Source organism: Nymphaea colorata, chromosome 2 (assembly GCF_008831285.2).
Source record: "Nymphaea colorata isolate Beijing-Zhang1983 chromosome 2, ASM883128v2, whole genome shotgun sequence".
Classification (NCBI taxonomy): Eukaryota; Viridiplantae; Streptophyta; class Magnoliopsida; order Nymphaeales; family Nymphaeaceae; genus Nymphaea; species Nymphaea colorata.
The window spans coordinates 17630770-17658095 of record NC_045139.1 but is presented as its reverse complement, the minus strand read 5'-3'; the positions used below and the strand labels follow the sequence as shown (position 1 = coordinate 17658095).

General features: G+C 40.2%; 2 protein-coding genes across 2 annotated transcripts; both read left to right on the top strand.

The window, feature by feature from the left end:
* Positions 1-12631: 12631 nt before the first annotated feature.
* LOC116246849 (NADP-dependent D-sorbitol-6-phosphate dehydrogenase-like) lies at positions 12632-16792 on the top strand. The gene is made up of 6 exons (XM_031618741.1): positions 12632-12821; positions 14682-14776; positions 14892-15009; positions 15361-15493; positions 15879-16098; positions 16406-16792. Exons 1-6 carry the CDS (start codon positions 12689-12691, stop codon positions 16634-16636), a joined length of 930 nt encoding a protein of 309 aa, XP_031474601.1. The 5' UTR covers positions 12632-12688; the 3' UTR covers positions 16637-16792.
* Positions 16793-23162: 6370 nt separating this feature from the next.
* On the top strand, positions 23163-25154 carry LOC116247123 (aldehyde oxidase GLOX-like). The gene has a single exon (XM_031619096.2). It carries the CDS (start codon positions 23173-23175, stop codon positions 24946-24948), a length of 1776 nt encoding a protein of 591 aa, XP_031474956.2. The 5' UTR covers positions 23163-23172; the 3' UTR covers positions 24949-25154.
* The last annotated feature ends 2172 nt before the right edge of the window (positions 25155-27326 follow it).

The window sequence follows — 27326 nt, the reverse complement described above, 5'->3', positions numbered from 1 at the left end:
GACAGGCATGTTTGAATGGTGAAATATCTTCACCTGGTTGATTGAACATAACAGGTTTGAAACCCTGCTGCTGCAAAGCCATAGCTGAGTATACTTCCTAGCTAGCAAGATAAGAGAGACTTTGCAAGCTGGGGACCAGCCAAACATGTAACTAATGTGGGGAGATAGAGGGAAGAAGGGTTTTCCTCATACTATCTAAAGAAACACAATCTACCAAAGTTTAATTTAGCAAATAAAACACAACTTGCCTTTAATGGTATCATTTTCTGGTTTGAAATTCCAACGGGCTTCCTATTTCCCAAATGATGTATCAAGCTATAAAAGGGAAATATGATGGGTGTCAAGAAGCACTTTGGCATATAATGCAACTGGCTGGTAAGCAGTCTACTCAAAGGGAGGATATGTACTATGAAGCCTGCGGTTATTGTCATGATCCATTGCACTACTTTCCTAAACCTACCAAAAAGGTCCCAACATAAGCTCTGTAAATGTTGGGGAGCATAAGAGGAGGTTATGGCCTTTCTTTTGTGTGGTAGGCTACGGCACTAATGCGTTGCTAATCGAGCTTTTCATAGTGTTTTCGCAACAACCCTGCAGGGGAAAGGCCCCCTAATCTTTTATTGCAATAGCAAAAAATATATATACAACAAAAATTGGCCATCAATCTAACTTAGGAGCTAGGACGAGCCCAGAAAAGAAACAAACCAAGATGAAACTAAAAGCTGAAAGAACCAAATTTACATAGCTTGGGTTACAAGAGACAAAATATCATGAGCAGGTTGTTGTTGCAGAATTTGCACTTTGTGAAAGAAGTTGCCATATATGCTTTGCCATCTCTGAAATGGTCGACACTCTTCAAACCTGACCCGAAGTCTTTTAAGTCGAGGCTTGTTGTTAGAAATCAGCAATATCTTCTAATGAATCATGTCCAAACCGCCAACTATCAAGCGCAAGCGCTGCCAGAGAATGGTGTCTTCAGGTAGGTCATTGATGTCCTCCCACCACTGTACTGTCTGGTCAAGACGCAATCCTTTAGAGTCTATAAACAGAAAGGCGACCAGCTTTCTACTACTAGAAGTTACGAAGACAACTTGTAGACAAACTTGACCTGTCAATAAATGGGGGGACTTGTCAGGAACAATCCCCATAGCTATCCAAACCTGAAGGTCTTTCCTATCATCAATGGAGTCTCTTAAAGTAACATTCCATCAACTCAAACCCGCCATATGGCATGAGAGTCTTGTTGAGGGAGCTTTTCCTAGTGTTTGTAACGCGTTCAGTAGTTGAGGTTCACCTTCGTGGTAGAAAAATGTAAAAGAGTGGAAGCCCGGTTTGATATAGTTGGACCAACGACATGTAACTAATGACTATCGTCAAAATCCAAGACATTTGCTCTCAAAAATTGATACCATGTGATAATGTAATCAAACTCATTGGACTACCCATTAAAATTCATGACTAAATTAAAAGGAGAAGACTATAAACATTGTTATCGAAAATCAATTAAGAGATGGCAGTAGAAAATTTGGTCGTTACTTTTATGACCGGTGGTTGGTTTTTTTTTTTTTGTGAGTGGAAGGATTAATTCCACTATCAGCGCGAGAGTGAAAACCTCCTTACCTCTAAAGTTTAGAGCTGTGAGAAGATCTTAACTTGGTTTAACTTAACTTGCAGGTACACTCTTTTCGTGATACAGAACATAGTTCTGTACGAGTCAAACTAAACCGTGGGGCAGAAGGCACCCCAAAACGCCGCTTGAACTATTGCCGATGGTTTTCCGTTTCCCGCTTATTAGTCGCTTATCGAAAAAATTTTCCTTTTTTTTTAATCCTTGTTTAGTCCGGTGCTTGCTTTTCATTCATTATTTCTGTTTTTTGCGGACCTGAAAAAGCGTTTCATTATGATTTTCTATGACAGAGTATGGGAGAAGCGAAGAGGCCGTCGCAGCAATGGCCTCTTTGTTGTGACGGGGGGAGAGAGAATCGCGATCACTCCGGGCAGTGGATTGACGATGCACATAATCGTCTTGGAGTGAGTGTGACGCGTGGAGGGGAAGGCCGTGGAGGACCTCATCCTTATTAATGGCATGAAACTGGGTTACCATCATATCGATAGTGCAGGTACAGAGATGCTAGATGTTCATTCTAATTGTCCATAACATAGAACCACTTAATGGGCTGCTCAGAGTGATCGCCATTCTCTCTTTCCCTCCGAATACTACTGGCGTGGTTGGATTCATGAGTCCCAGATTTGAAAACTTTGAAAATTAGAACATGAGACATGAACTTTTGAGTTTTGACTGCTGTAATCAATAAAAGGAGGCCATAATATCATCATTTTTGGTGTCAGAGGAGGACCATTTTATGGAATGAAAATATGGGAAATCAGCTGGCCTCCATCATGTCGAGTCGCTGCTAATCCATCTTCCTTTGAACTTCTTTTGTCTTGTGCGTTGAACACTAAAAAAGGAACTTGTTGTAGAAGACGTGGAAATGTTCTCAACGATCCGTCTCACTACTAACCCTATGTAACTATTAACGGCGACCTTCCTAGTGGTTCATCACGAGTAGTTACAAGTGTTAATCATCATAGATGCGTTTGACGTATTAACTTTTTCCCTTTTCTCTTTTGATTGTCAAGTTGGTGCTGGGTCTCTTATGTAACTGTTCCTTTTCTGTGAGAGGAACCCATGATTATTGTCATGGAAGGTGTCGACCGCTTAGTAATTTCAGATGTTTTCGTGTTTGAGAAACCTCAAGACTTGAGCCTGTTAGACTATATGCATTCTGATAGCATGACTAGCTAGAAAAAAAAAGAAAAGAAGGTTGAGGCTTCATCTATAGAATCATCTTTTCGGAACATGATCTGTAACTCGATGACTGGCTTTCATTTGAATTGTATAAGAATGAGGCCGTCGTTGCGGGGGCACTTCAATCATCCTTTCAGCAAGGACTTGTGAACAGGAAGTCCTTTTCATAACCTGTACTAGCTTCGATATGAGGGAACGCACAGAAGAGACATAGCCTTCTGTAACATTCTATGCATTTCCATGATAAACCACGGAAAGGAAAGGAACACCAAAATTCCTGTCCGTCTTTCCTGTTAAAACTTAAAAATAGTTGCTTTTCTTCTTGCTTAATTGACTATGATCATTCAAGCTACGAGTTCCTTGTTTGTCTTAAATCACATCTTTGGCATTCAGATAATGGACATGTTCTTGCGGCGTGTAAGGGCTGCTTGAAGAAACTCACACTAGATTACTTGGATTGTATACCTTGTTCACTTTACTATACAGCTACCAAACGTACAGGCAAGTTTTTGACATTCATGTTCTCATCTCAACCAGCGTAAGCAGGGATCCTGTAGGTGTGTGCCTCTCTTTGCTTACGGTCCTAGATTGGTTCATAGGTCCAGATTCAGCTTTCTCTTTTATATTCATGAGATGTAAGGGTGGGAACACCAGGCAGTGTTATAGATGCAGATTTTGGTGCTTTAGATAGACACTTCCATATCATTGGAAACCACTTGGCATGCAATGGTAGAGCTAGCGTCCTTCGGTTTAATTCCTACCGTTGCTAAAAGGTTATCAAAGAAACTCAACTTTGGGGTGAACTACATTTGTAACGACTATGTTCGCAAGCAACTTTCGTTTTTTCCTAACACCTACCAATACGGTCCACATGTATGAATTCGTAAGAGTCTGCTCTTAGATTGTCTTATTAACGACACACGAACGGATTTTTGAAGCTTGAAAGCTCAACAGCTTGTAATTCTATACATTTCAAGACTAAAAATTCTTCTTTTTGTTGAGTGGCAGCTCCTTGCAATTAGATTATATCAAATACTGGAAAGCACAACTGCAAGGTTGGATTGCATGCAAAGTCTACTAATCGTGTTTCAATATTTCAGCAACCCCATCTAAATGATATCAGTTTCTGAGCGCCACACATCTTAGAACGCAAGAGCGTTCTGTTTTTCCTCCCACAAATTGTATCCAATATGCAGGAAGCTGAAATAAATCAATTGAATCTACAGACTGAAAATTTGGCAGCCTTAGTCCAGTGGCAGCTGAAACCAGGTAAATTTTCATCTGCTACTGAATTAAATCTAATTGGCCCATACTTTGTTGAAGTTCCACGAAGCATGTCTTAGTAGGCGCACAGCCAAACAGAAAATTAAAGGGATTCCCCTGTTATTAACCGAAGAGCCTATGTCACACAGACACGGCAAAATAGCCCACGTATCTGTGTCGACACGCGGACACGGCAAAAAATAAAAGTCATTAATTTAATGGTTTTGTGATAAAACACATTTTCTAACAAGATTGTAAGAGTGAACTATTAAGTACTTTTGTGATAAAACACATTTTCTAACAAGATTGTGAGAGTGAACTATTAATTTAATGTTTTTTTTTAATCTTAACATTTTTTATAATATTTAATGTAGCCGTGTCCACATATCCAAAAAAATTAAAAATTACCGTATTCGCACTCGTATCCCTGTATCCTCACCCATATCGCATCCGCACCCGTGTGACATAGCGCAGAGCTAATGAAAAAAAGGGTCACGTGTTATGCAGAACGTGACATATCAGGCTTCATGAGTCATGTTCAGTAACTAATGAAGCAGTTTAGAGTTCAGGCATCTTCTTGACGAAGGACTGCCGTGCTTCAGAAGTTGGGATCTTCACTGAGTGAACAGGGAACGAGATGGAGATTCATGTGGTCTTGCCTTCAGCGTGATGGTTATGTGAGGTTCTGCTAAAAGCATGGGACCTGCGTCATCGCCCACACTCCTCTTGATGGTCCAGTGCCAACACGGGGTGAGTAATTTAATTTACTTATTTTGTTGATGAATAAAACAAGGTCCGAGCCAAGTAAAAGCGTCCAATGTGTTTGAGTCCATGGCAATGAATGTACTACAACGTTTTTTAACTGCATTGCACTACATAGATTTAGTGCTTTGGTCTAATTCTAGGAGTACATTTACTTTTGAACATAGATCTGCGATTCCTTAGTCTGTGGTTGTTAGTCAGAGGGCTGCACTAGTGACCAGCCAGGGACAGTGACAAAAACAGAAGGCCTTAAAATATTTCGCAGTTCAAGAATATAAGAATGGAAAGCTAGTCTTTTCATCTCTGTAGCTCATAATTCGTTTGTCAATTGTCATTGTTAAGGAAGGTTTTGGATAATGATTGACGAGCCTATAATTGTGGATCTAATTGGCAACGTCAATCCCCTATAATTGTGGATCTGATAGATTTTATATCTTGCCATATTGTATTGTAACCTCCCATCATATGTACTCTATATATTTGTTGTATTCCAATCAATACACAACATATAAGAGCTTATAGTATTTGCTTCTGCTCGTGTCCTCTCTTTCTCTTTCTCTCACGATATTCTCAAGGTCTTTTCATGGTATCAGAGCGTGGATCTCTGTTATCGTCTGTCTACAACCCAGCAAGTTGCACTTGCTGTGTTTCTGTTTGCCGTCTCCCCTTTCCTGTCTAAATATCTTGGTGTCTTTGTTTTTCACACACAAGTCACACGGTGTGACTTGGTGGTGAAGAACTAAGTTTTTTTCATCTTCTTCAGTGAAAGAGGCAGACCGATCCACCACCGTCTTCCGCTTCAAAAATCAGGCGCTATCTCCACAGACGTTCAATCGATCTGAGGTAGCACAGGAAGCCTCGTCTGGAAGTTACGCTTCCATCGGACCGGTGCTCAACCGGAACGGACGACGGCGTCGACCGGAATCAACGTTTTTCCGGCCGCCTTTGTTCTGACGGAATCCTCTATTCTAGAGTTTAAACAGAGTTCCGCCTCAACTTCAGGTCGCCGGCGTTATCAGCTCCGGCGACGGTTGGGGTCGAGCAAGGATCCATCGGAATCGTCTCTTTCTTGGCTTTCTTCCCTCCAAGTTTCAGATTTTTTGGGTTTGGCATTAACGCGCTACGGATTTTTGAGTACACACTGTTACTCTTGATGGAATCCCCTGTTCCAGCAACTATACAAGTGATCCAGGCTGAGGCGTCAGTTCATCTTAGGCGCGACTCTGCTGTGGATCGGATCTGCTGATTGAGGCGTCAGTCCAGCGAGAAGTTGCTGATTTTTCAGCTACTAACAGGGTAACGTCCTCTGTTTTTTCCTTGTGTAACCATCATCTTCTCTCTCTAGAAGTCTTATGGCAACTCAATGGAATGCTATCGCTGCTCTTGTCTCTGTTAAGCTTAACCGAGACAATTATTTACTATGGAGCTCCCAGTTGGAATCGGTCATGGAGTCTCAAGAACTTATACAGTTCATAGATGGGACTTTCCCCGCTCCTTCAGAAACCATCGTGAAGGATGGCAAGAGTAAAGTAAATCCGGAGTTCACTGTTTGAAAGAGGTCTGATCGATTAGCACTAAGTTGGATCAAGGCCACCGTCTCCGAACCAGTTCTCAGACAAATCGTGACTAGTAAATCAGCGTTTGAGGCATGGAATACGCTGAAAAAGTCGTTTAGTTCTCAATCACCTTTGAGAATAATGCTGCTGCGAAAGGAATTACATTTCATTCAAAAAGGCAATATGGATATGCAAACTTACTTGGAGCGAATCAAATTTCTTGCTGATACACTATCCGCGGCCGGATTAGATACAACAGATGGCGATCTTGTACAGATCACAATGAATGGTTTGCCTATTGAATATGAAAGTTTTGTAACTCTCATTAGTGCTAATTCGTCAAATGCCTCAATTACGTTTTCTGAATTGTTTGATCTTCTGCTCACCCAAGAGAAGAGACTTAATATGTTCAAATCAGCTAGGGTCGATCCTCACAAATCTATCCAAGCATTGCCACAGGTTGAAAACCAGATTGCTTTCAACACTTTTCAAGGGTGCGGAAGAGGACGAGGTGGCTTCAGAGGTCGGCAAGGAGGTCGATTCCAAGGAAGAGGAAATCGACCACATATTCAAACTCAACCACCACAAAACGGAGACTCCAACAACAATACAGGAAATGGAAGTCATCCTCGCACCATCATCACATGTCAATATTATGGACGGAAAGGTCACTCGGCAAGGACATGTTATGATATTCCGCGTGCATTCTCTGCTATGAGTCTACAAGAATCCACTGGTGAATATTGGTATCCCGACTCAGGAGCAACCAATCATATTGTCAACAATGATGAGATGATGCACAACAAGACGACATATGATGGATCGGACAATATCATGATTGGTAATGGTTCAAGTCTCTCTATTAAGCATATAGGGAATTTATTAGTTAATACTTCAGGGTCTTCGTTTCATCTTAACAATGCCCTGCATGTGCCCAAAATGGCTCACAATCTTTTATCAGTGGGAAAATTTACATCTGAAAATGATTGTATTTTTCAATTCTCACCACATGATTTTGTTATTAATGATCGACAGTCGGGCAAGGTTCTACTTCAAGGACCAAAGATGCGTAATGGGCTCTATCCCATTAAGGCGATGAAGTCAAACTTGGAGTCATCTTCAACCAAGGGAGCAGCGTTTAGTTGTTGGTTTCCAGCAGGCGTCAATAAAATTTCAGCACCATTCGAACTATGGCATCGGCGTCTTGGTCATGCCAACAAGAAGATCGTCGGTTTTTTAAATTCCAGTAGATTCGTATCAATAAATTCTCCTATTCCAAAAGGAGTATGTCAGTCTTGTCTTTTGGGAAAGGCACATAAGCAACCTTTTCCAACTTCTGATTTTCAAGCCTCACGGCCTCTTGAAATGCTTCACATGGATGTATGGGGACCTGCCCCGATCACCTCTCGAGAGGGATTCAGGTTCTTTCTACTCATTGTTGATGATTATTCTAGATTTTCATGGTTGTTTCCTCTGAAAGCTAAGTCTGAAGTTGTTCATTGTTTCAAGAATTTTAAGATCTTGATTGAAAAGCAGTTAAATGCACATATATGCTCCATTCATTCTGACAATGGCAAAGAATTCGTGAACTCTGTCTTAGCTGCATTCTGTGATGAACATGGAATTATGCATCAATTTTCTTGCCCTTACACTCCGGAACAAAATGGAATTGTTGAACAAAAAAATCGTCATACCGTCGAAACAGGATTAAGTATGCTTTATGATGCTGGATTATCATATAGTTTCTGGGTTTACGCTTTTCGCACTACCATTTATATTATCAATCGTTTACCAACTTTGAAGTTGCAGCGCAAATCGCCCTTTTATATGTTGTTTCACAAGGATCCAGAATATGCACATTTGAAGGTTTTTGGAGTCACATGCTATCTACTATTGACGCCTATGAATGATTCCAAATTTCAGCCCAAGACTACTTCATGCATTTTCTTGGGTTATGCTAGTCATCATAAAGGATATTTATGCTATGACAAGAGACATCATCGCATTCTTATATCTCGACATGTTGTCTTTGATGAAACTCAAACAGATGGATATGACTGTTCTGCGGATTTCACAGAACTTGTTTCTCGTTGGCTGCCAAATATGACCGACGGCTCTCCTTCTAGTCCAGTTGATCCAATGTGTGATCCAACACAGTCCACGCCAGCCTCCACCTATACTGTGTTACCTCTTCCTATGGCTACAACCTCAGCCACGACTTCACCTCGTGAACACCTCGGTCTATCGCTCAATGAGACTGAAAGTCCTACATCAGAGACACCATCTGTTCTGGATACACCAACTACGTTCGATTTGGCTATTGTTGCTGCCACCACCAGTCTTGATCCTCCCACTCGATCTCATCAAATGCTAACCCGTTCTATGACAGGTTCTTCAAAACCAAAAGTTTTTTCAGCCATCACAGCACAAGAGGAACCATGGAATTTTAAAGAAGCTATTCAATCATCGTGTTGGCTTAATGCTATGCAAAATGAGTTCTCAGCATTGCAGAAAAACAAAACCTGGCATCTTGTACCCCCACAGCCGAATCTCCATGTCATTAGTTCCAAATGGGTTTACAAGATCAAACGTCACCCTGATGGTTCCATTGCACGACATAAAGCTCGCTTGTCGCTCGGGGTTTTCTTCAAACGGCTGGCATTGACTATCAAGAAACTTTTAGTCCGACTGTCAAACCCACCACTATCAGAGTGTTACTATCTCTTGCTGCCCACTTTGGTTGGTCTTTACGACAACTTGATTTTGACAATGCATTTCTTAATGGGTATCTTTCTGAAGATGTCTATATGGCTCAACCTGAGGGATTTCAAGATAGCACCTTTCCTCATTATGTCTGCAAATTAGATAAAGCACTCTATGGGCTCAAGCAGGCTCCACGCGCATGGTATCATCGCCTGAGTTGCTTTCTTACTGATCTTGGTTTTGTTGTGTCTCAATCTGATGCATCCCTATTTATTTACTCTTGTGATGGGCATCAACTTTATCTGCTTGTTTACGTTGATGATTTGATCATTACCGGATCAGCACCAGCTCTCATTTCTCGTATCATTACCCAGCTTGGTTCCACCTTTTCGGTTAAAGATCTTGGCCCTCTCACGTATTTTCTAGGCATTGAAGTCAAGCGACAACCCGAGGAGATATACCTGTGCCAAGAAAATTACATTAATAGCATTCTTCGCAAAGCTAAGATGGACAATGCCAAACCCACAACGTCTCCCATGGTGACTACCAAAAATGTCACAGTTGTTGAAGAATCCTCCTTTTCGGATCCCACACTGTATAGGAGTGTGATAGGTGCATTACAGTATGTTATACTGATACGACCTGATATTACTTTTGCAGTAAATCGTGCATGTCAATTCATGCACTCTCCCAAAGTGGCTCATTGGACAATGGTTAAAAGAATACTTCGGTATTTAAAAGGCACCAGTCATTATGTTCTTCGCTTGACTCAATCGCCTTCATTGCAATTAAGCATCTATGCAGACGCGGACTGGGCTGGAAGTCCGGAAGACCGAAAGTCGACTGGTGGTTTTGTTGCTCTCTTAGGAAGTAATGTCATCTCATGGGCCTCCAGAAAACAAAGGACTGTAGCTCGATCCAGCACTGAAGCTGAATACAAATCTCTAGCCTGTGCCGCTGCAGAAATATTATGGTTAAAATCTCTTCTCAAGGAATTGAAGATCTCCTCACAAGATACACCAGTCCTATGGTGCGATAATATAGGTGCTTTATACCTAGCAGCAAATCCAATCTTTCATGCTCGTACCAAACATGTTGAAATTGATTTTCACTTCGTTAGAGATCATATCAATAAGGGAGATATACAAGTGAACTTCATTCGAACCAAAGAGCAACTAGCAGATGGGATGACAAAGGCTCTTGGAGGAACAACATTCACGACTTTCAGAAACAATCTCAACATCATAGAACCGCCGTTCAGATTGCGGGAGACTGTTAAGGAAGGTTTTGGATAATGATTGACGAGCCTATAATTGTGGATCTAATTGGCAACGTCAATCCCCTATAATTGTGGATCTGATAGATTTTATATCTTGTCATATTGTGTTGTAACCTCCATCATATGTACTCTATATACTTGCTGTATTCCAATCAATACACAACATAGAAGAGTATTTGCTTCTGCTCGTGTCCTCTCTTTCTCTTTCTCTCACGATATTCTCAAGGTCTTTTCAGTCATCAGTTATAAGAAAACAAAGTTCATTAGGTTATGTGAATGTTCACAAGTATCAGCTCTACTTTAGCTACTTAATTTGCTTTTCTCACATGGATCCATGAAATCAATGAGCCAAGTTGGAGTTCCTGCACTATTTTTTTTTTCTTGGGTTTCACATATTTGTGCATATATTTGCTGATGTTGCAAATGCATTGCCTGATGAATCAGGACCTATCCAACAGATACAATAAGTCTACGACTCTACAGCAGAGTTGGTCACCCTGTGGCGCTTACAGAGGAAGGCTGTCCTTGTTCGCAATATTTCACGGTTTGAGAGAGTGAAGGAGAGCACATGAATGCCCTTGATTTTGCCATTAAGAATATAAGCAGATGGACCGCAAGTTCTGCACAACCAATTCGCCAGGTTTTGGAGAATCAGTCTCTCCGCATAGCTTTATCGCCATATGGCTTTATTAGCTTGCAGGATGCGATGCCATACTATAGTTTCTCAGTTTATCAAAACTTCAAGAAATTTTATTGATTTTGGCATTCCGTCTTCCTGCTATTCATCATTTTAAAACGAGGATCTTAGCTCCAAAACATGCTTGTGCGCCATTTCCGTGCTTATCAGCGAGCCTGAGCTTGGAGTTGGGAGACAGAAGAAAGATGAAGACATTTCTGGCCAGTGGTAGCTTCAGTTTAAGTAATGATGTCTATTGGTTGGTGAACTACATGCATATGAAGAATACAGGTTGCTGCAGCTTCAGAAAAATGGAAGGAAAACGTATAGTTCATGAAAGGGTTGCAAATTCAAACTTTTCATTACAATCAATAAAAGTGGCTCACTCTTTTTCAGAAAGCATATGCGTCTTGAGGGAATATGCCTGCATTTCCTGTCATTTCCAGAGGGCAAGCTTCGCATGGACAGGGAAAAGTGAAAACAAAAAAGCGAGCCTGGATTAAAGACCCCTCAGTACTGAACTTTTCACCTCCTTCAAACACTGATGAAATTCCACAATTTAACGTGATAATAAACAATTTGCCGAAGAACAGTATGTCAATTGTCAAGCTATGTAATGGCAATACCCACTTATCAATTCAAAAACAGTTAAATGTGAAATGACTAAGCAATATATGAAAGTGAAACCAACTTAAATCTATCGACATCCAACTACTTGGGGCTGGTGAACGGACTGAATGAACTGAAGTTGACAAATTCAAGGCTTCAACACCAATTTCCTCTGTAAGAATTGAATTACATTCGTTCAAATTGCCTTAATTTGATATGGAATGCCTTGTTTCAAGACAAAGAATAGCAAGCATTTAAAATTTAGGTCGAGTCAAGCTAAAAATAACCCGTTTTAGAATATAAAAATGCATAAGTGATTGAATTATATAAAAAAAAACACTTCAACATGTCATTTGCACTAAAAACTATAGACGTCATATGTTTAATATACGTTTAATTATTACCCGCCAAGGTTGCATGATTTGGGCAAAATCCAAATACCGATTATTCATAGTTTGATAGCAGAAACAACGGGTTTAATTGAATCTAGCCGAACCTGAATCAAAGTTATGGTTCCTTCAGTAAAGTACATGTACCCTATGTTGTTCTACCGGTAAGTTTAGCTACTTGGACATGCTTTGGTACCAGTTGATTCAAACTATTAATTTTACTTGATTTAATTTTTTCTAACTCAATTTTTGTTTTGCTTTTTAGAGTTATTGTTCATTAACATATAATGTTTTTATTTATATCACTTGTTTATTTAAATGTTATTTTTATTTTAACTTTTTTGTCATTTTGCACACATAAGTATCTTATCATATCTTTATACCTATAGTTTCAAAAATTACCGCATCTATATCAGTATTTTCATATTTGTACTCGAGTAGTAGCGGTGCCTATATAACTTGGGTTCAAAGGCGTATTAATAGTGAGTTTGTGACATGTGCAAGACAAGATGGAAAATGGAATTCGGGACGAATCGGTTTGTGGTCCAACCGAGTCGTGTGGTTCTCCATATGACAGGAGTGGGTGGAGACAAAAAGAGAGCGGGCGAGCGTTTGGGGAAGGAAGAAACATTGGCAGAGAAAATGGCGATCACTCTGAGCAGCGGATTCAAGATGCCCATAATGGGTTTGGGAGTGTGGCGTGTGGAGGGAAATGCCATGAAGGACCTCGTCGTCAACGCCATCAAGTTGGGCTACCGCCATTTTGACTGCGCAGGTAAACATAAAGATTCTCCAGTCTTTAGACCCAAATTCTCAGCATAAAGAGATGGGTCTTCTTCACAGTTGATGTAAGAAGGTGCTCATCTCATCATCATCACTATGATTATTATTTATTGTTATCAGCAAAAGCAGAGTGACGGCTGTTCTTCTTTACTGCTCATCTTTCACGGCTGTGTATAGTTTTTCACCATCATTATCATCACCAGAATACTCTAAATACACGATTTTCAAGCTTATGTGAGATTATTGAAGAGTAATGTGGGGTTATCTCTTGATTTTATCATCGCAAGCTGCATGTTGAAAGATTGTTACCTGTCACAGTCATCAGATTATGATTTTCTGAGCTATGTGATGGGTCTTTAAGGTCATCTTGGTTGATGGATAGAGTTCCTCAGTTCTTGCCTTATCATCAATACGACAAGAATCCGAGCTTGCACAGACTTTCCTTTCGGAGAATTTTGAGGTTCTTCTCCTAATTTGTCATGCTGTACATATCATTACCATCGCCCATCACCTCAAATATTATCGTTGTCAAAAGTCATGAACCGTGTCTATTAAGTTGGCCATCTTGATGAAAGGATAAGTTTCTCACAGTATCATCCTTATAAACAAGAAAGTCTCTTGATGACTACCATTCCTGCTTCCTTTAAATTTGGTCTTGCCGGTGTGGTGCATGTCGTTTTCGTTGTCATCATGAATCATGATGATCATCATCCTGAACAACCAAAAGATTGGTACCTATTTGTTTTACTAACTATGGTGCTATGACATGCAACCAATAAGTTGAGTTCTTACTAGAATACAGGAATATGAATCTGTTCTATATGGTCCAGAGGCTCAGAATTTAAACCATCATCCCCTCTTCCATTCTTTGGTTTATTCTTCTTGGGAGGCAGCTATGTAAGACGAGTGGTTCATTTTATTGAGGTCATCAGTTGTTAACATGTAATGAAAAGCACTATGCATCTATCCGGCCAAAAGCACTTGATTCCACTTAAGCCATGGACATTCAAAGAGGGTGGGCTTGTCCAAATATTTTAGATGGAAAAATAAAGAAGTAAAAAGGGAAAAAGTCTCCTCCACTCTAAGGCAACAGCCCTCTGGACCTCCTCCACTCTAAGGCAACAGCCCTCTGGACCTTCGACCGAGAGGTAATGCGAAAGGGAACTGGGGCAATAGATCTGAGCAAGGGCGAAAAGGGGAGAAAAGTAAAATAACAAGAACAAGAATATGAAGACAAATAACAAAGGGCAAGGGCGAAAAAGGAGGGGCAAATTGTTTGGTCCAGCATAGGAAACTGGGGAAATATTAGTTGCAAAAGAAATTAGTTGGAAAATGGTAATGCAAACATTTGTTCTAGATGATTCGAAAACTCCTATGAGTAGCCATTATTTTAGGAGTTTTGAGTAGTGGATGAGCTTGACCACATATCTGATTCACGGATTTGGCTGACCTCCATCACATCTCCCTGAAATTATAAAGTTAATGAGGTATTTTCAAAGAAAAATTCTCTCAGAAAATTGCATGGCAATAGGTCCTCATATAATTTTGTACTGTCCATATTTTGTTTAGTTTAAATCTTCTCTCCCGAGTCCCAGTTGTAAATAATATTTCTATCTGTGCTTCAGTTACAGTGAGATCTGGGCAAACTTCAGATTTTTCTTTCTTCCTGTAAGTAGTGGGTTGTCCATAAAAATAATCTTGGCATTTATGGGAACATTGGGAACAAGACTTTCAATGGGAACAGTCCTTGTTCTGTGCTTTGAACTCATTTGAAAGATGACAACTTTCAAATTGATGGATTCTCTTTATTATTATGATATTTGATTTCAGCTCTGTGACTTTCAATTTTCAGCTGACTATAAGAATGAAGCAGAAGTTGGCGAGGCACTTGAATTTGCCTTTCAGCAAGGGCTTGTCAAAAGAGAAGACCTTTTCATAACCACTAAGGTTGGTGGGAGACTGTTCTTTTCTTCCTTTATATGTTTAACTTATTAAGTACATTGTTTCTCTTCATGCTTGATATCATATGAGTAACAAAATATTCTACTGGTTCTAATGACAGCTCTGGAACTCGGATCATGGGCATGTTCTTGAAGCATGCAAAGACAGCTTAATGAAACTAAAGCTAGATTACTTAGATTTATACCTTGTCCACTTTCCCATTGCCACAAAACATACAGGTACGTGGTGGTGTGGGTGCTATCAAGCAAGCTTAAAAAAAAATTCCTGGAAAATAATGCTCTAATGTTTTCTATGGAATTAGGTGCAGGAATTTCTTGCTCTACGCCGTTCACTAGAATTAAAAGTGATAAAGAGAAGAAATAGGTTGCATGTTGTTAATGTTATGCATGTTGAATTAATGATTTTCACCTGTCTGATAGTTAAGGTGAATCTATAATGCCTAACTTAGATTGGCCAAATAGCATGGAGAATCTAACATTGGCATCAAATTCACCTGGATGCTTAAGGTTTTCCTTAGTTTTATAAGCCTTTTTAAAGTTTTTCCTTACGTACTTTTATGTGAAATGCAGGGGTTGGAACAACAGACAGTGCTTTGGATGCCAATGGTGTGCTTGAGATAGACACTACCATATCATTGGAAACCACCTGGCATGCAATGGAAGAACTGGTTTCCATGGGTTTGGTTCGTAGCATTGGTATCAGGTAGAAGTCCAATTTATGGGGCTCTAACTTGGGTTGCAAGAAATGCAAATTTCCAGCCTTCATAGTTTAATTTTTGCATAGCAAGTGAGGTTGGGTTTGACTAATTTTGGTTAATTTAAAATACTGGTGGATAAGGATTTTAACTTCATCTGTTGCTAAAAACTGAAGGGATCATGTATATTTCTGCTTCTGGTGAACCAATGTGCACACATCAACTCATTCTATCTCAAAGATGCTTTATTTCACTGTTTCAGAGCCTCAAATTTCATAGAAAATTAACTTTCACTTCGTAAAGGAGAACTAGAAAGCCAGGATTTGGCATCGTTAAGTTTTTATAGTTTCAGGTTGTATAAGTGATAACCATGTCAAATTACATTTGGTGCAGCAATTTTGATATCTTTTTGACAAGGGATTGCCTTGCTTATTCAAAAGTGAAACCTTCGGTCAACCAGATAGAGACACACCCCTACTTTCAGCGTGAAGATCTTGTGAAATTCTGCCAAAAGCATGGGATCTGTGTTACTGCTCATACTCCTCTTGGTGGCGCTGCGGCCAATACAGAGTGGTTTGGTTCTGTTTCTTGCTTAGAAGATCCTGTTCTCGTGGTATGTTTTGTTTCCTCCTCCATAAAGAAAAAAACACTGAGAAGAAAAGCGGGAAACCCTGCACATGGGCAATGGGATAAACCCATGGACAGGCATGTTTTCTAACTGAGATATAACATCCTGTCCATGGAAGACTCCATTGACTTGGTACTTTTTAAAATTTATTCTCCTTGGTTTTCTTGCCCCCCAGTTGATTTTTATCTGATATAGGGCCAGGCTAAGAGTAGTCTACATCAAGTCCTTTTTTTGCCTTACCCTCATGATAGTAGCAAAGTATTAACGTATTACATGCACTATGTGTGACCAGGATCTAGCCAAGAATTACGATAAGACACCTGCTCAGTTAGCCCTTCGGTGGGGCATACAGCGGAAGACTGTGGTTATTCCGAAGACTTCAAAATTTGAGAGGTTGAAGGAGAACATAGAGGTCTTTGATTTTGATATATCTGCTGAAGACATGGACACCATTAAGAGGATGGATCGAAAGCTTCGCACCAATCAACCAGCTGTATTCTGGGGAATTGATCTTTTTGCATAGTTTCCCAACAACTTTAGAGGAGTACTATGTAGCCGCAGCTATACTGCCATTAGCAATGGCATAACTTTGTCAAATTAATGATCTGAACATGCATATCCTTGTCATTCCAAATATTCCATGAATTCAAGATTGGTTATTGTCGTCGTTGTGTTATCATTCATATGCATGTTTTAAGCTAATCATTCACCAACAGTAGTCGAATTTGCGAGCCGCTTGTTTCTGCAAGGTTGAATGCATAGGGAGGCAGGAGAGCTGCTGCTGTCAATTAATTGTATAAACTGGGTTCGATATCTTCCCTTTCTAAGGTTGATCCATGCAATTGTAGATTCTATATAGTTCGTCAAGATTGGTTGTTGTTGTTGTTGTGTTGTCAGTCATATTCACGTTTTGAGCTAATCATTCACCAACAGTAGTCACATTTGCGAGCCGCTTGTTTCTGCAAGGTTGAATGCATAGGTAGACGGGAGAGCTGCTGCTGTAAATTAGTTGTATAAACTGGGTTCGATATCTTCCTTTTCTAAGGTAGAACCATGCAATTGTAGATTCTATATAGTTCGTCGAAGGATTGGTTGACTATAGTTCAATTTTTGTGCCTAAGCATGACGTAATTTTTTTATCACAACTCGGGTATCTTTTTCTTTTATCACGAGCTTTAGGATTTTATTATGTCATATTCACAGCCAACATGCAGAAGACCATGTGCTGACTACTGCTCGAGCGTTAGGTATCCTGGGTCTTCTTGGTAGTTGTACCTATGTGCACAGTGCACACCTCATCCTTAAGTACATGCACCAAAGGTTGAGGATACTAGATTCGGCAAATATTGTGGCACTCAGATAAGCATACTCATGTGATTGGTTTGACTGGCGCCATTCTTCGAGTTGAAATGCAGACAACTCCTGTTGTTTCATTTGTTCTTAGAGCACGATTAATCTATACAGTAGGGGAAAGGCGATTACTAGGACATGGTGGTGCCCTTGGCTTACTGCTGGTCTGAAGAGATGCTGTTTGATGTAGAAAGTAGGCCTTTTTTGTAGGATAATCTGTATATTTTGATACTGTTTGGTTCTACGTCAGATGTTCTGCGAGATTCTATTTCCACTAGAGAAGAATAATTTGTAGAAGGATTCATTTCTGAGGTCTTCGAGGAACTTGAACTTAAAGTGTCCTTAATCTTGTAGTGCTCGTTCTTGTCGATCAATCTTATTTCATATGCAAAGGCTCCAAGCACAAGAAGACATAAGATCTGGCAAAGTGAGGAGGTCTCACCTTACAAGAGAGGAAGAAAGCTCAACCATGACAGCGGTCTTCCATGTGCCCTAATACGACATAGTCTGAAAGCAGCAACCTCATGGATCCATTTACTTAATGTTTAATATTCCTATTTTAGATCGTCACATGACTCAAGTCTAGAAGTTGATATTGCCCGCTTTATAATCAGGACAAGGAGAAAGAGAAATTTCCTTCTTACTCCATTTTTTGTAGTATTTTAGTGTATGTATCAGATTGTATACAGCATTGGTTGTTTTGGCCTATTTCTGCTGGCCATGCCCGTGACCAAGGCTTTTCTACAATGGTTCAGATACTGTGGGCTGCATGTGCTTCCAGCAGATACTTGGTTCAGGTTGACATATGACAAATGGATTTGCACCATTTTGAATATGGATCCAGATACACTGGTTTCATTCTTAAATATAGATATATTCTATCTAGCCCTGAACATTATTACATTGAGTTGCGTCGGATCCGGCTCTTTGCCCATGAGCCTGTGATTCATTTGTTCAATATCCACATATCTCTCGCTCATACTTTCAGATAGAAAAAAAGAAACCTTGAGTTAATGGTTTTAGAAAACATTGGAATTACTTTCTTCAAGAAGCAGGTTATATTTCAAGGGAAAGCTTTGCAGTAAAAGTTTATTCCTTTCATTTCCTTTTTTCAAGTCCCTGTATTGAAGTGTTGGCCTACTTTTAATTTCAAAGCATTCAATCCAAATCCTTGGTCAGGTGGACCAAGATCTTTTGTCATTATAAAAAAGCATTTGAAGCGGGTACCTTTACACCATCTTAACTAAGATATCTTTAGTTTGGATCCTACCCAGATGAGAAAAAAACAAACCGTAAAGAATATTCTTGTTTGCTTTTGAGTTAGGCCAGCTATGCACTATAAAATACAACTTGACGATGATATTCAACTGCCTTCTTACATAAGTATCAAGCTATCTTTGGCTCAACAGCACTAGCTCATTGGTGTTATTATTTTGACATAGTTATCTTCAAGTTTGTATGTTTTTGCATAGCAAAGGGGATTGGTTACTCTGTACTGTGGCTCTGTTCTGGAAGTGATCCCTGATGTAAAATCTTTGTCTTCATATGTTGCTCATGCTTCGTCATCTGTTGTTACTGCTTTTTTCATAGTTGTTCTTACTTTTCCTTCTCTTAACAAAAACCACCAATACAACTGGTTTGGGCTTTGGTGAAAGCATCTCTCTGGTTAGGGATGTGAATGGACGGGTATTATGTGAAAAGTCACCCGATTTCGAATCTGACTATTGATTGCATCAATTCCATAAACAAATCCAAACCTTACTCCCATATCCCACTGGGATCCAATAGTGATTGAACCTGATTACATATAAATGTTGGATATTATGCCGTTCTGATGAGAGTTCAGCTTTAAAAGATAATGTCTGAATCAGAATTAACTACAGAGTCCCAATAAATCAAATTCATGAAACGTTTTATTTTTCCTATATCCTAACCGATTACTACAATCTTTGTCTTAGGGGCGGAGCCAGAAAATTCTTGGTAAGGGGCACTAGTTATAAACTTTTAACCTTTTAAGGAGCACCGATATGTAAATAAAGACAATTGCCATGAAACATCAATATGAAAGTAAGAATAAGGTCTAAACCCAAGTCAACGTAAAATCTTGGGGTTTTTCTTTGGCAAGCCGATGTGTTTTACGCAACAAGGCCAAGGAAAACTCATTTCACTTATTTTATGGATGTAAATCTTTTCCATGCATCATGGAATCACCCTTCTCCTTTCATGTCTGAGCAGTCTTTTGCGCGTGACCTCCTCTTTGGTCCACGGGAGATCCACAAATCCAAGAGATGGCGTTTTATTTGGAGCTATGTTGTTTTTGGTGGCATGTTTGGATGACGAGGAATAATGTTTTCTTTAGAAGATAGGCGTTCGACTTTCAAGTTTTACTTGTCAATCTCAGGGCAGACATCACTTCCATTGCTCTTGGATGTGTTTTGTTCGAATGAATTCATTTTTAGCTCTCTCTCTCTCTCGGGAAAAAGAATTTTCGTGTGCCAAAATTGTACTTATGAGTGAGTTTGCCACTAACTTTTGAAAAGGATGAGTTTCCTCTTGACTTCCATATCGCAGAAATCTGTTTCCTAGACGACACAAAAAGCTCGAAATTTTCCACTATAAGCTCATGAACCGTTCCCAATATGAAAGAAGACTTTTAGTGCCTCGAATTTACTGCAACATGCAAGAGCCATAAATGATCTTCACCATGGTTTTAGTCTCACACTTTCTCTAATTATAAAGATGTGGCAAAGTTGCAGCATGTAGAAAAGATTGTACTGTAAAAAATGTAAAATAAGTTTGGTGTGATCATTTCATTATATATTGGAGAATAAGCTGATATTCAAGGCTGTGGTTTGAAACCTTGCAGAGTATTGGGGACCACGGTTTTTGAAAACAATGGTACTTGGGACCAAATGGCTGCCTAGAAGCTGAAGGAAGCTACATGGCCTTTGTTCTTTAGTAGCCTAAAAAATTGACGGAAAAGCATCAAAAGGGATCAAAAGGGATGCATGTGTGGGCATTTTGTCCAGCTATATATCTCCACATGGCTAGATGTGCATCTCTCGTGATGCCAGGATCCCCTTCCTCAAACCATAGTGAGGCTCTTGATCATGACAGCCCATAACAGGCGGCATGTGAGAGGCGTAAGCCATCTTCCTTCTTCAGGCTCTCAGGGTTCAGGGCTGCTAATTGGTTTCCTACATGATCCTATGATATACCTTTTAAACTTGAGTGTCACACATGTTACCATTTGTAATCTAAAGAAGTAGCATCATAGGGATGAGACTGAGGATGCATCATCTGCACGTCACTCAGGCTGACCAGCTATGCTAACCCCTCAAGTTTCTGAACAATTCATTATCTTCTAGAATGAATAACTTGGCGATGATGATAATGATGAGAGGCTAGAAGAAATGAGACACACACATAAGCTCACATATATATATGCTCCGGGCTAAAAGATATAATGATTTGACTTGATCTAATGTAGTAGGTACAAGGATTTAATTACAAATGATGCATTCTATCACATCATCGTTTGAAAATAAGATCATGATTTTTTTATCCATGCCATTTTAATGCATTGTGAGCTTTTCGATATTTGGTACTTTGATATCCCTCTCCCACACCTTGATACAATACGTTGCAAAGGTTCTATTTCTTAAATAAGCTACGCACTTCAAGGAATCCACTAAAATGATTTTATAGTTTGATCACTTAATTGGCAGAACAGTTTTAACATAAGAAACATGTTGACATAAAAGCTTGGGGGCACACCATCGAATATCGCTCTTTAATACATGCACGTATCTTATTAGGCAGTTCGATGCATTTATTTGCCTTTCTTAAAAGGTATAAAACCAGCGGTTCACTAAAAGATTGGCGACAAATGACTCCAACTTATTCATTAAACTGGCTCGATCAGAAACACATTTGTTAATAGACAATCCATGGCAACCATAACTACAAGCTGAAATTAGTGAAAAGTACAAGCAACAAACAACTAAGTTTAGCAGAAGTACAGACCAACACCCATTTCCCACAACCATGATTATCACGCCATAAAAAACTATAGACAAGAAATAGTCGATTACAAATTGTATGTTTCGTATATCAGTCTTCATCATCATCATAGAAGTTCTTGTTTCTTTTGTAGAGGGTGCCCAACACGAAATAAATGGTCTGAGGCCTACCCTTTAGCAGATCCAGTTGTTCTGGACAATGTCGAACACCAAGAGTCCGTTTGGCAAACTAGTATGTAATCGTTTCATGAATATGACATAAAGATTGGAGCAGATTCATATAAAACCTTCAAAACTGTTATATCAATTTGCTCCAATTTTTTAGCAGATTCATAAAACAATTATAAACTGTTTTATTTGTCAAACTATCATTAATGAAACAATAATAGAACAAGAGATCAATCCAAATTGAGAAAAGAACAAAAAAAGTAGGGCACAGTCCCATGTTGTCTGTCTATTCAAAACTTCTCAACCTCTAAAAGGAAAAAGTTTTTAGACTTTTTTTTTTCTTTTAAGAGTGAAGGGAAGAAGTCTCAAGAATATGCGTCCAAGGATTTGTGGTCATCCGTCCTATGTGTCACCCTGTATTCACATGCATCTTTTCCACTTTGGACAAATTAGTTCTCCAAAGCTCTGAGGATATGTCCAAATTCCAAGCTTGTCTTTGTCCCAAAACCAGAGAGAGAGAGAGAGAGAGAGAGAGAGAGAGAGAGAGAGAGAGAGGGCTACCAAACTTTTTCTATTTGTGAAGGAAGTGTAATGCAAGCTCGACCTTCCATAGAACGTCTACCTTTTCAGAAGAGGGAGAGAAAGAACTTTATCTTAATTGTAATATATGCAAGTTGGGGCCAGACATATCTTTTTCACTTTTTTCTATCGCGCATCTTTCGGCCTCCTTGAACTTGACGTGAGCTTTTCTTAAAGAGAGACAATAAATTAAGCAAAACAGAAGAAAGATTTTGAGACAGTATGAAATGCAGTATCTACGTACGTACCCAGCTAATTAGATGAAAAGGTTGATATAAAAAAAAGGTTCATATATGGACACTAAAAGGGTGTGTTTAATAACTTCTGATTTTATGGATATAATGTGGCATAATTTTGATGATAAGATAAAAGATCCACAATAAGATCCATGAATCATCAAGCTAAAGATCTTAATTACTTAAGATTTTCACATTACTTTCTTGCATTGAGACATACTAACTCTACTTTCTTACATTAAGAAAATGTTTGATTAAAAATCCAAATGGGGAATGTCTGATCTTAAATCCACGAATCTCAATTCTTTAGGATCTTAAATTAAAGTAGATCAAGGGCAATCAAACACCCCCTGTCCTAAGTGACTGTCCTAAGTGAGGAGAGAAGCTCCGGAACATTAGGGACATAATAGATCTTCTCGCTTCTCAGCAGAGAGATGTGAGATGCATAGCATAATTATGAGTTACATTTATTATATGTTGAAATTTTTATGAGCCATTTGTTGTCTATAAAGTATCATATGTGTAAATTTTTATTAAAATATAAGCTGTTTAAATTTATATTTTACGTCACATTTTGTAAAATATTAATAAAGTTGATTGGATGTCTAAATAATCACTTACTAAAAATTAATGTGAGACTCTACTGTGACATGTTCACGAGAAACTCATCCCTTCCCCCTTTAAATACCAGGAATTATTCTCAGATGGCCAATCCAGAGGAAGAGGAAGGCAACAAGATAAAAAACATGGGCAGACTTCACCAAGTACAGAAACCAACAACTGCAGCAGCTGTGCTTCTGCCACTGCTGCTGTTGCTCTTCCTCCCACCTTCCGCCGCCTTCACTCCCCATCGCTACTATCACCATCATCGCCGCCCACACCAGTTGAATTTGACACCTCAATCTGCCGTCTCCGGCGGCCGCGACGGTGGTCAATGGGAGCTCCTTCAGCGTTGCATCGGCGTCTCGGCCATGCATATGATCCTCCTCCACAACGACCGGGTTACCATCTTCGACCGCACTAGCGGAGGCCCCTCCAACATCTCCTTCCCAAACTGCGACCCCGCTGCCACCTCCGAATGCACGGCCCACTCCGTCGAGTACGACGTCGCCGCCAACTCTGTCCGGCCATTAACTGTTCTAACTGATACTTGGTGCTCTTCCGGCGCCACTTTGCCAGATGGCAAGCTCGTCCAGACCGGCGGATGGACCACCGGCGGGCGCAACGTCCGTGTGTTCCAGTCGTGCGACGACTGGAATTGTGATTGGCAAGAGATTGCCGACGGCCTCGCTGCTCCGAGGTGGTACGCTTCCAATCACATTTTGCCGGACGGTCGCCAGATCATTATCGGCGGTCGCCGGCAATTCACATATGAATTCTACCCCAAGGACAGTACAAATCCTGGAGCGATTTACTTCCCGTTCCTTCACGAAACATTCAATTACATGTCGGAAGACAATCTCTATCCTTTCGTTCATTTGCTACCGGACGGAAACCTCTTCGTCTTCGCCAACAACCAATCCATAATGTTCGACTACCGGAGAAATGCCGTGGTGAAGAGATTCCCGGTGATGCCGGGGGGCGGATCCCGGAACTATCCAAGCACCGGATCTTCAGTAATGCTCCCGTTGGTGATGAATTCCGATCCCGCAATGATCAAGGTGGAAGTTCTGATATGCGGCGGCGCTCCTGCAAGGTCCTTTTTCCGCGCCCACAACGACGGTACATTTGTCGACGCACTTTCGACGTGCGGCCGGATAACGGTCACAGACAGGACGCCGGAATGGTCGATGGAGACAATGCCGATGCCGAGGGTGATGAGCGACATGCTGCTGCTCCCGACCGGCGACGTCCTCATAATCAATGGCGCATCTTCGGGAACTGCCGGCTGGGAGAGTGCCCGCAAGCCGGTGGTTTCTCCGGTCATCTACCGGACCTGGCGAACATCCGGTTCACGATTCGACCTACAGAACCCGACCACTATCCCCCGAATGTACCACTCCACGGCGGTGCTACTGCGGGATGGCCGGGTACTGGTCGGAGGCAGCAACACACACCCTAGATACAACTTCACCAGCCTCTTCCCCACGGACCTCAGCCTCGAGCGCTTCTCGCCAGACTATTGCTTTTCGCCGTCGCGGCCAACAATACTATCCCCAACCTCACAGACGTCTCTCGCCTACGGACAGAACTTCGCCTTGGAATTCTCCGTTTCCGGCGTGAACCCGTCGGAAGTGCCTGTCTCTGTTAGCATGGTGGCGCCTCCCTTCAACACACACTCTTATTCCATGAACCAAAGGATGTTGGTGCTGCAGTGGAATGGGAGAGTCGCCTTGGCTGCCTCTTCGAGCTCAAGTCCTGCCTATGATGTATGGGTATCGGCGCCGCCGTCGTCAGCGGTGGCGCCGCCAGGGTACTATCTTCTGTTTGTGGTGGTGGAAGACGCGGCTAGCGAGGGAATATGGGTGCACATACAGTGAGGAAACTCGGCGACAAAGATCCAAATAAACGATAGTAAATTACTCCTCATATCTCTTTAGATTCACATGCAATAAAGATCATATGTATACATGGTTTTGTTCTTCTTAATTTTCTTCTTCCGTTGTGTGGTGACGTGGTTGATTGAAATTCATTTTGTATTCTGACATCCCAGTCGTGGATTTAAGTGATCAACGGCTTTTATTTGAATGTTTTGGAGAAAATTTCATGCGACTCTTATTAGTAAAATTACATAAAAGTGATGTTTTTTTTAAGAAATTATGATCCAGAGATCAGCCAAAAAATTATTAAAAAAACACCCTAAAAAGTGCTTCAAGGTTCATTTATTACATTTGCTTTGACTTTAAAGTTGCCCTCTTAAAGCTTCGGCTTTTTAGGCGAATACCTTCGCTCTTGGCTTTTCTACAGTTGAACCAAAGCAAAGAACTTAACTATGTTACTTTACGAGTCAGATATGCTTATAAAATGCATCTTTATAAAGGTGGTGGATGCTAAAGTAGTATGGCTAATTTTTGGGTGAGTGAGCTATATTAATTTTATAGCTTGAAAAAAGCTTAAAGACCCTCTCTTTTTTTGTTTTGAGGGTTTTTCGGGGTTTTGAGTTGTATTGGTGTAAGCGATAGCAACCATGTACTCTTTAATTTGGATGTCTTGCTCTCCCACCGTAAGACACATGAACATAGCGCCAACATGAATCAAATTAGACACATGCTTTAATACAAACATTTTGTAGGTAGATTTCTATAGATTACTATGGTTTTTTTTTAATATGTATGTATTTTTTTTTTGTAATCTCCTAACGAAAAAGGAGAGTGGGAGAAAGCTTTGCTTCTTTTCTCGAATTCTGCACTTGTTGATACTCTGGAGAGGCAGTGCAAGGGTCACGGGAATCACTTCACATCAAACAAATGGTCATAAAAAAGGAAGGGAGATAAGAGAGGAACGTCTCTGTAGTAGCATGGCACTGATAATTGCGGAATCGGGTCGGATAAATGATGGTGGTCCAAATCCATATCAAGGCTTAGAAAGCAGATAGGTCGGGTCCCGAACGGGTGGAAGGCCAGCACTTTGTGCCCGACCCGACCGACTTGGACCCGATATTCTGAGCCGACGAGCATGAATGGATTCAAATCGGGTTCGTCAAGGTCCAAAATCCCGATCCAATGAATAGTCTGGGTCGGTTCTTATCCGGTTCAGGGTCCGCACCCATCTCGTAGAGTTGGGTGGGGCCCACTCATGCACGTGAATCCCCAGTAGCTGCACGTGATCTGAGGGAGGCCAGTTTTTCTGTTAGCCGCCGATTATTAACAAGATATTCCGTATGCATACTCTTTCCTAAACACCACGAGCGCCAAAAAATAAGTATTAAAGAAGACGACAATGCGTGTTATGAAGTTTCAGCTTAACCTCTGTTTCAGAAATACGTATATTCCTCCGAATAAGCAGTCAAAGAAGAGTTTATTAATATCAGGAATTTTTTTATTATTTTAATTTTTTTTTAATGACAAACTTGAAAGGTGTCAAGTTAAAGATATATATCAAGTTCTAAACCCTGCCATATTTTTCATGTCTGAGATTTCTAATAAAGGAGTACGCTGGGAGGTAAGCTCAAGAGTTTTATTCCAAAAGATATGATATTTGCAGCAAAAACAAAAAGGCCAGAAGACGCAAGTGAGTCGGCTAATATGCACTTTTTTGAAATTATCCCAAAAATATAGGTCCACTAAGGAATAGTTGCCCACCTTGGTGCTTTGGTTTGTTCCCTGTCGCCCATCGGTTTCCAAGAGTTTGTCTTTTTCTTCTTACTGTAAAAAGGCAAGAAAATGGCAGGAAATTAATAAGAATTAAATAAAAATGAAAAGCTGATGCATTTTTTTATTTTATTGAAAATAACAAAAACACGATGTAAAAGGCGTGAAATACAAGACCCTGAATCAAGTCTTCAATGCTGTCATTTTGTAGCCGAGACAGGAGAACAGTTCAACAGGTTATATGGATCTCTCGTGTCTAAAATCCGAAATCCATGCTTTAATAAACTTGCCTAACGGGTCTTTTTATATTTATATAACAAAAGCAAAACTCAAGCTTACGAAGGGTCTAACTGCTCTCATTTTTGGATGAGCGGGCACCAGTCAAGGGAGAGCCCAAAAATATATATATATATATATATATATATATATATATATATATATATATATATATATATATATATATGCTTTTTGTGCTTTAGATGCCGCTCCTACTATCCTTCAACTTATAAACTCTCATTTGCGGTACAAAAGGTTGACACCCCTAACACTTGAAACGTATCGGCTCTCACCCTAAACTGTTGTACCAACCTCTTCAGGGACATGTAACC

Bases quoted from the DNA above. Each gene is read 5' to 3' on its own strand.
- LOC116246849 (XM_031618741.1), top strand. From the start codon at position 12,689: ATGGCGATCACTCTGAGCAGCGGATTCAAGATGCCCATAATGGGTTTG. The intron at 14,777-14,891 runs GTTGGTGGGAGA...TTCTAATGACAG, and splicing joins ACCTTTTCATAACCACTAAG to CTCTGGAACTCGGATCATGG. The intron at 16,099-16,405 runs GTATGTTTTGTT...ATGTGTGACCAG, and splicing joins TAGAAGATCCTGTTCTCGTG to GATCTAGCCAAGAATTACGA.
- LOC116247123 (XM_031619096.2), top strand. From the start codon at position 23,173: ATGGCCAATCCAGAGGAAGAGGAAGGCAACAAGATAAAAAACATGGGC.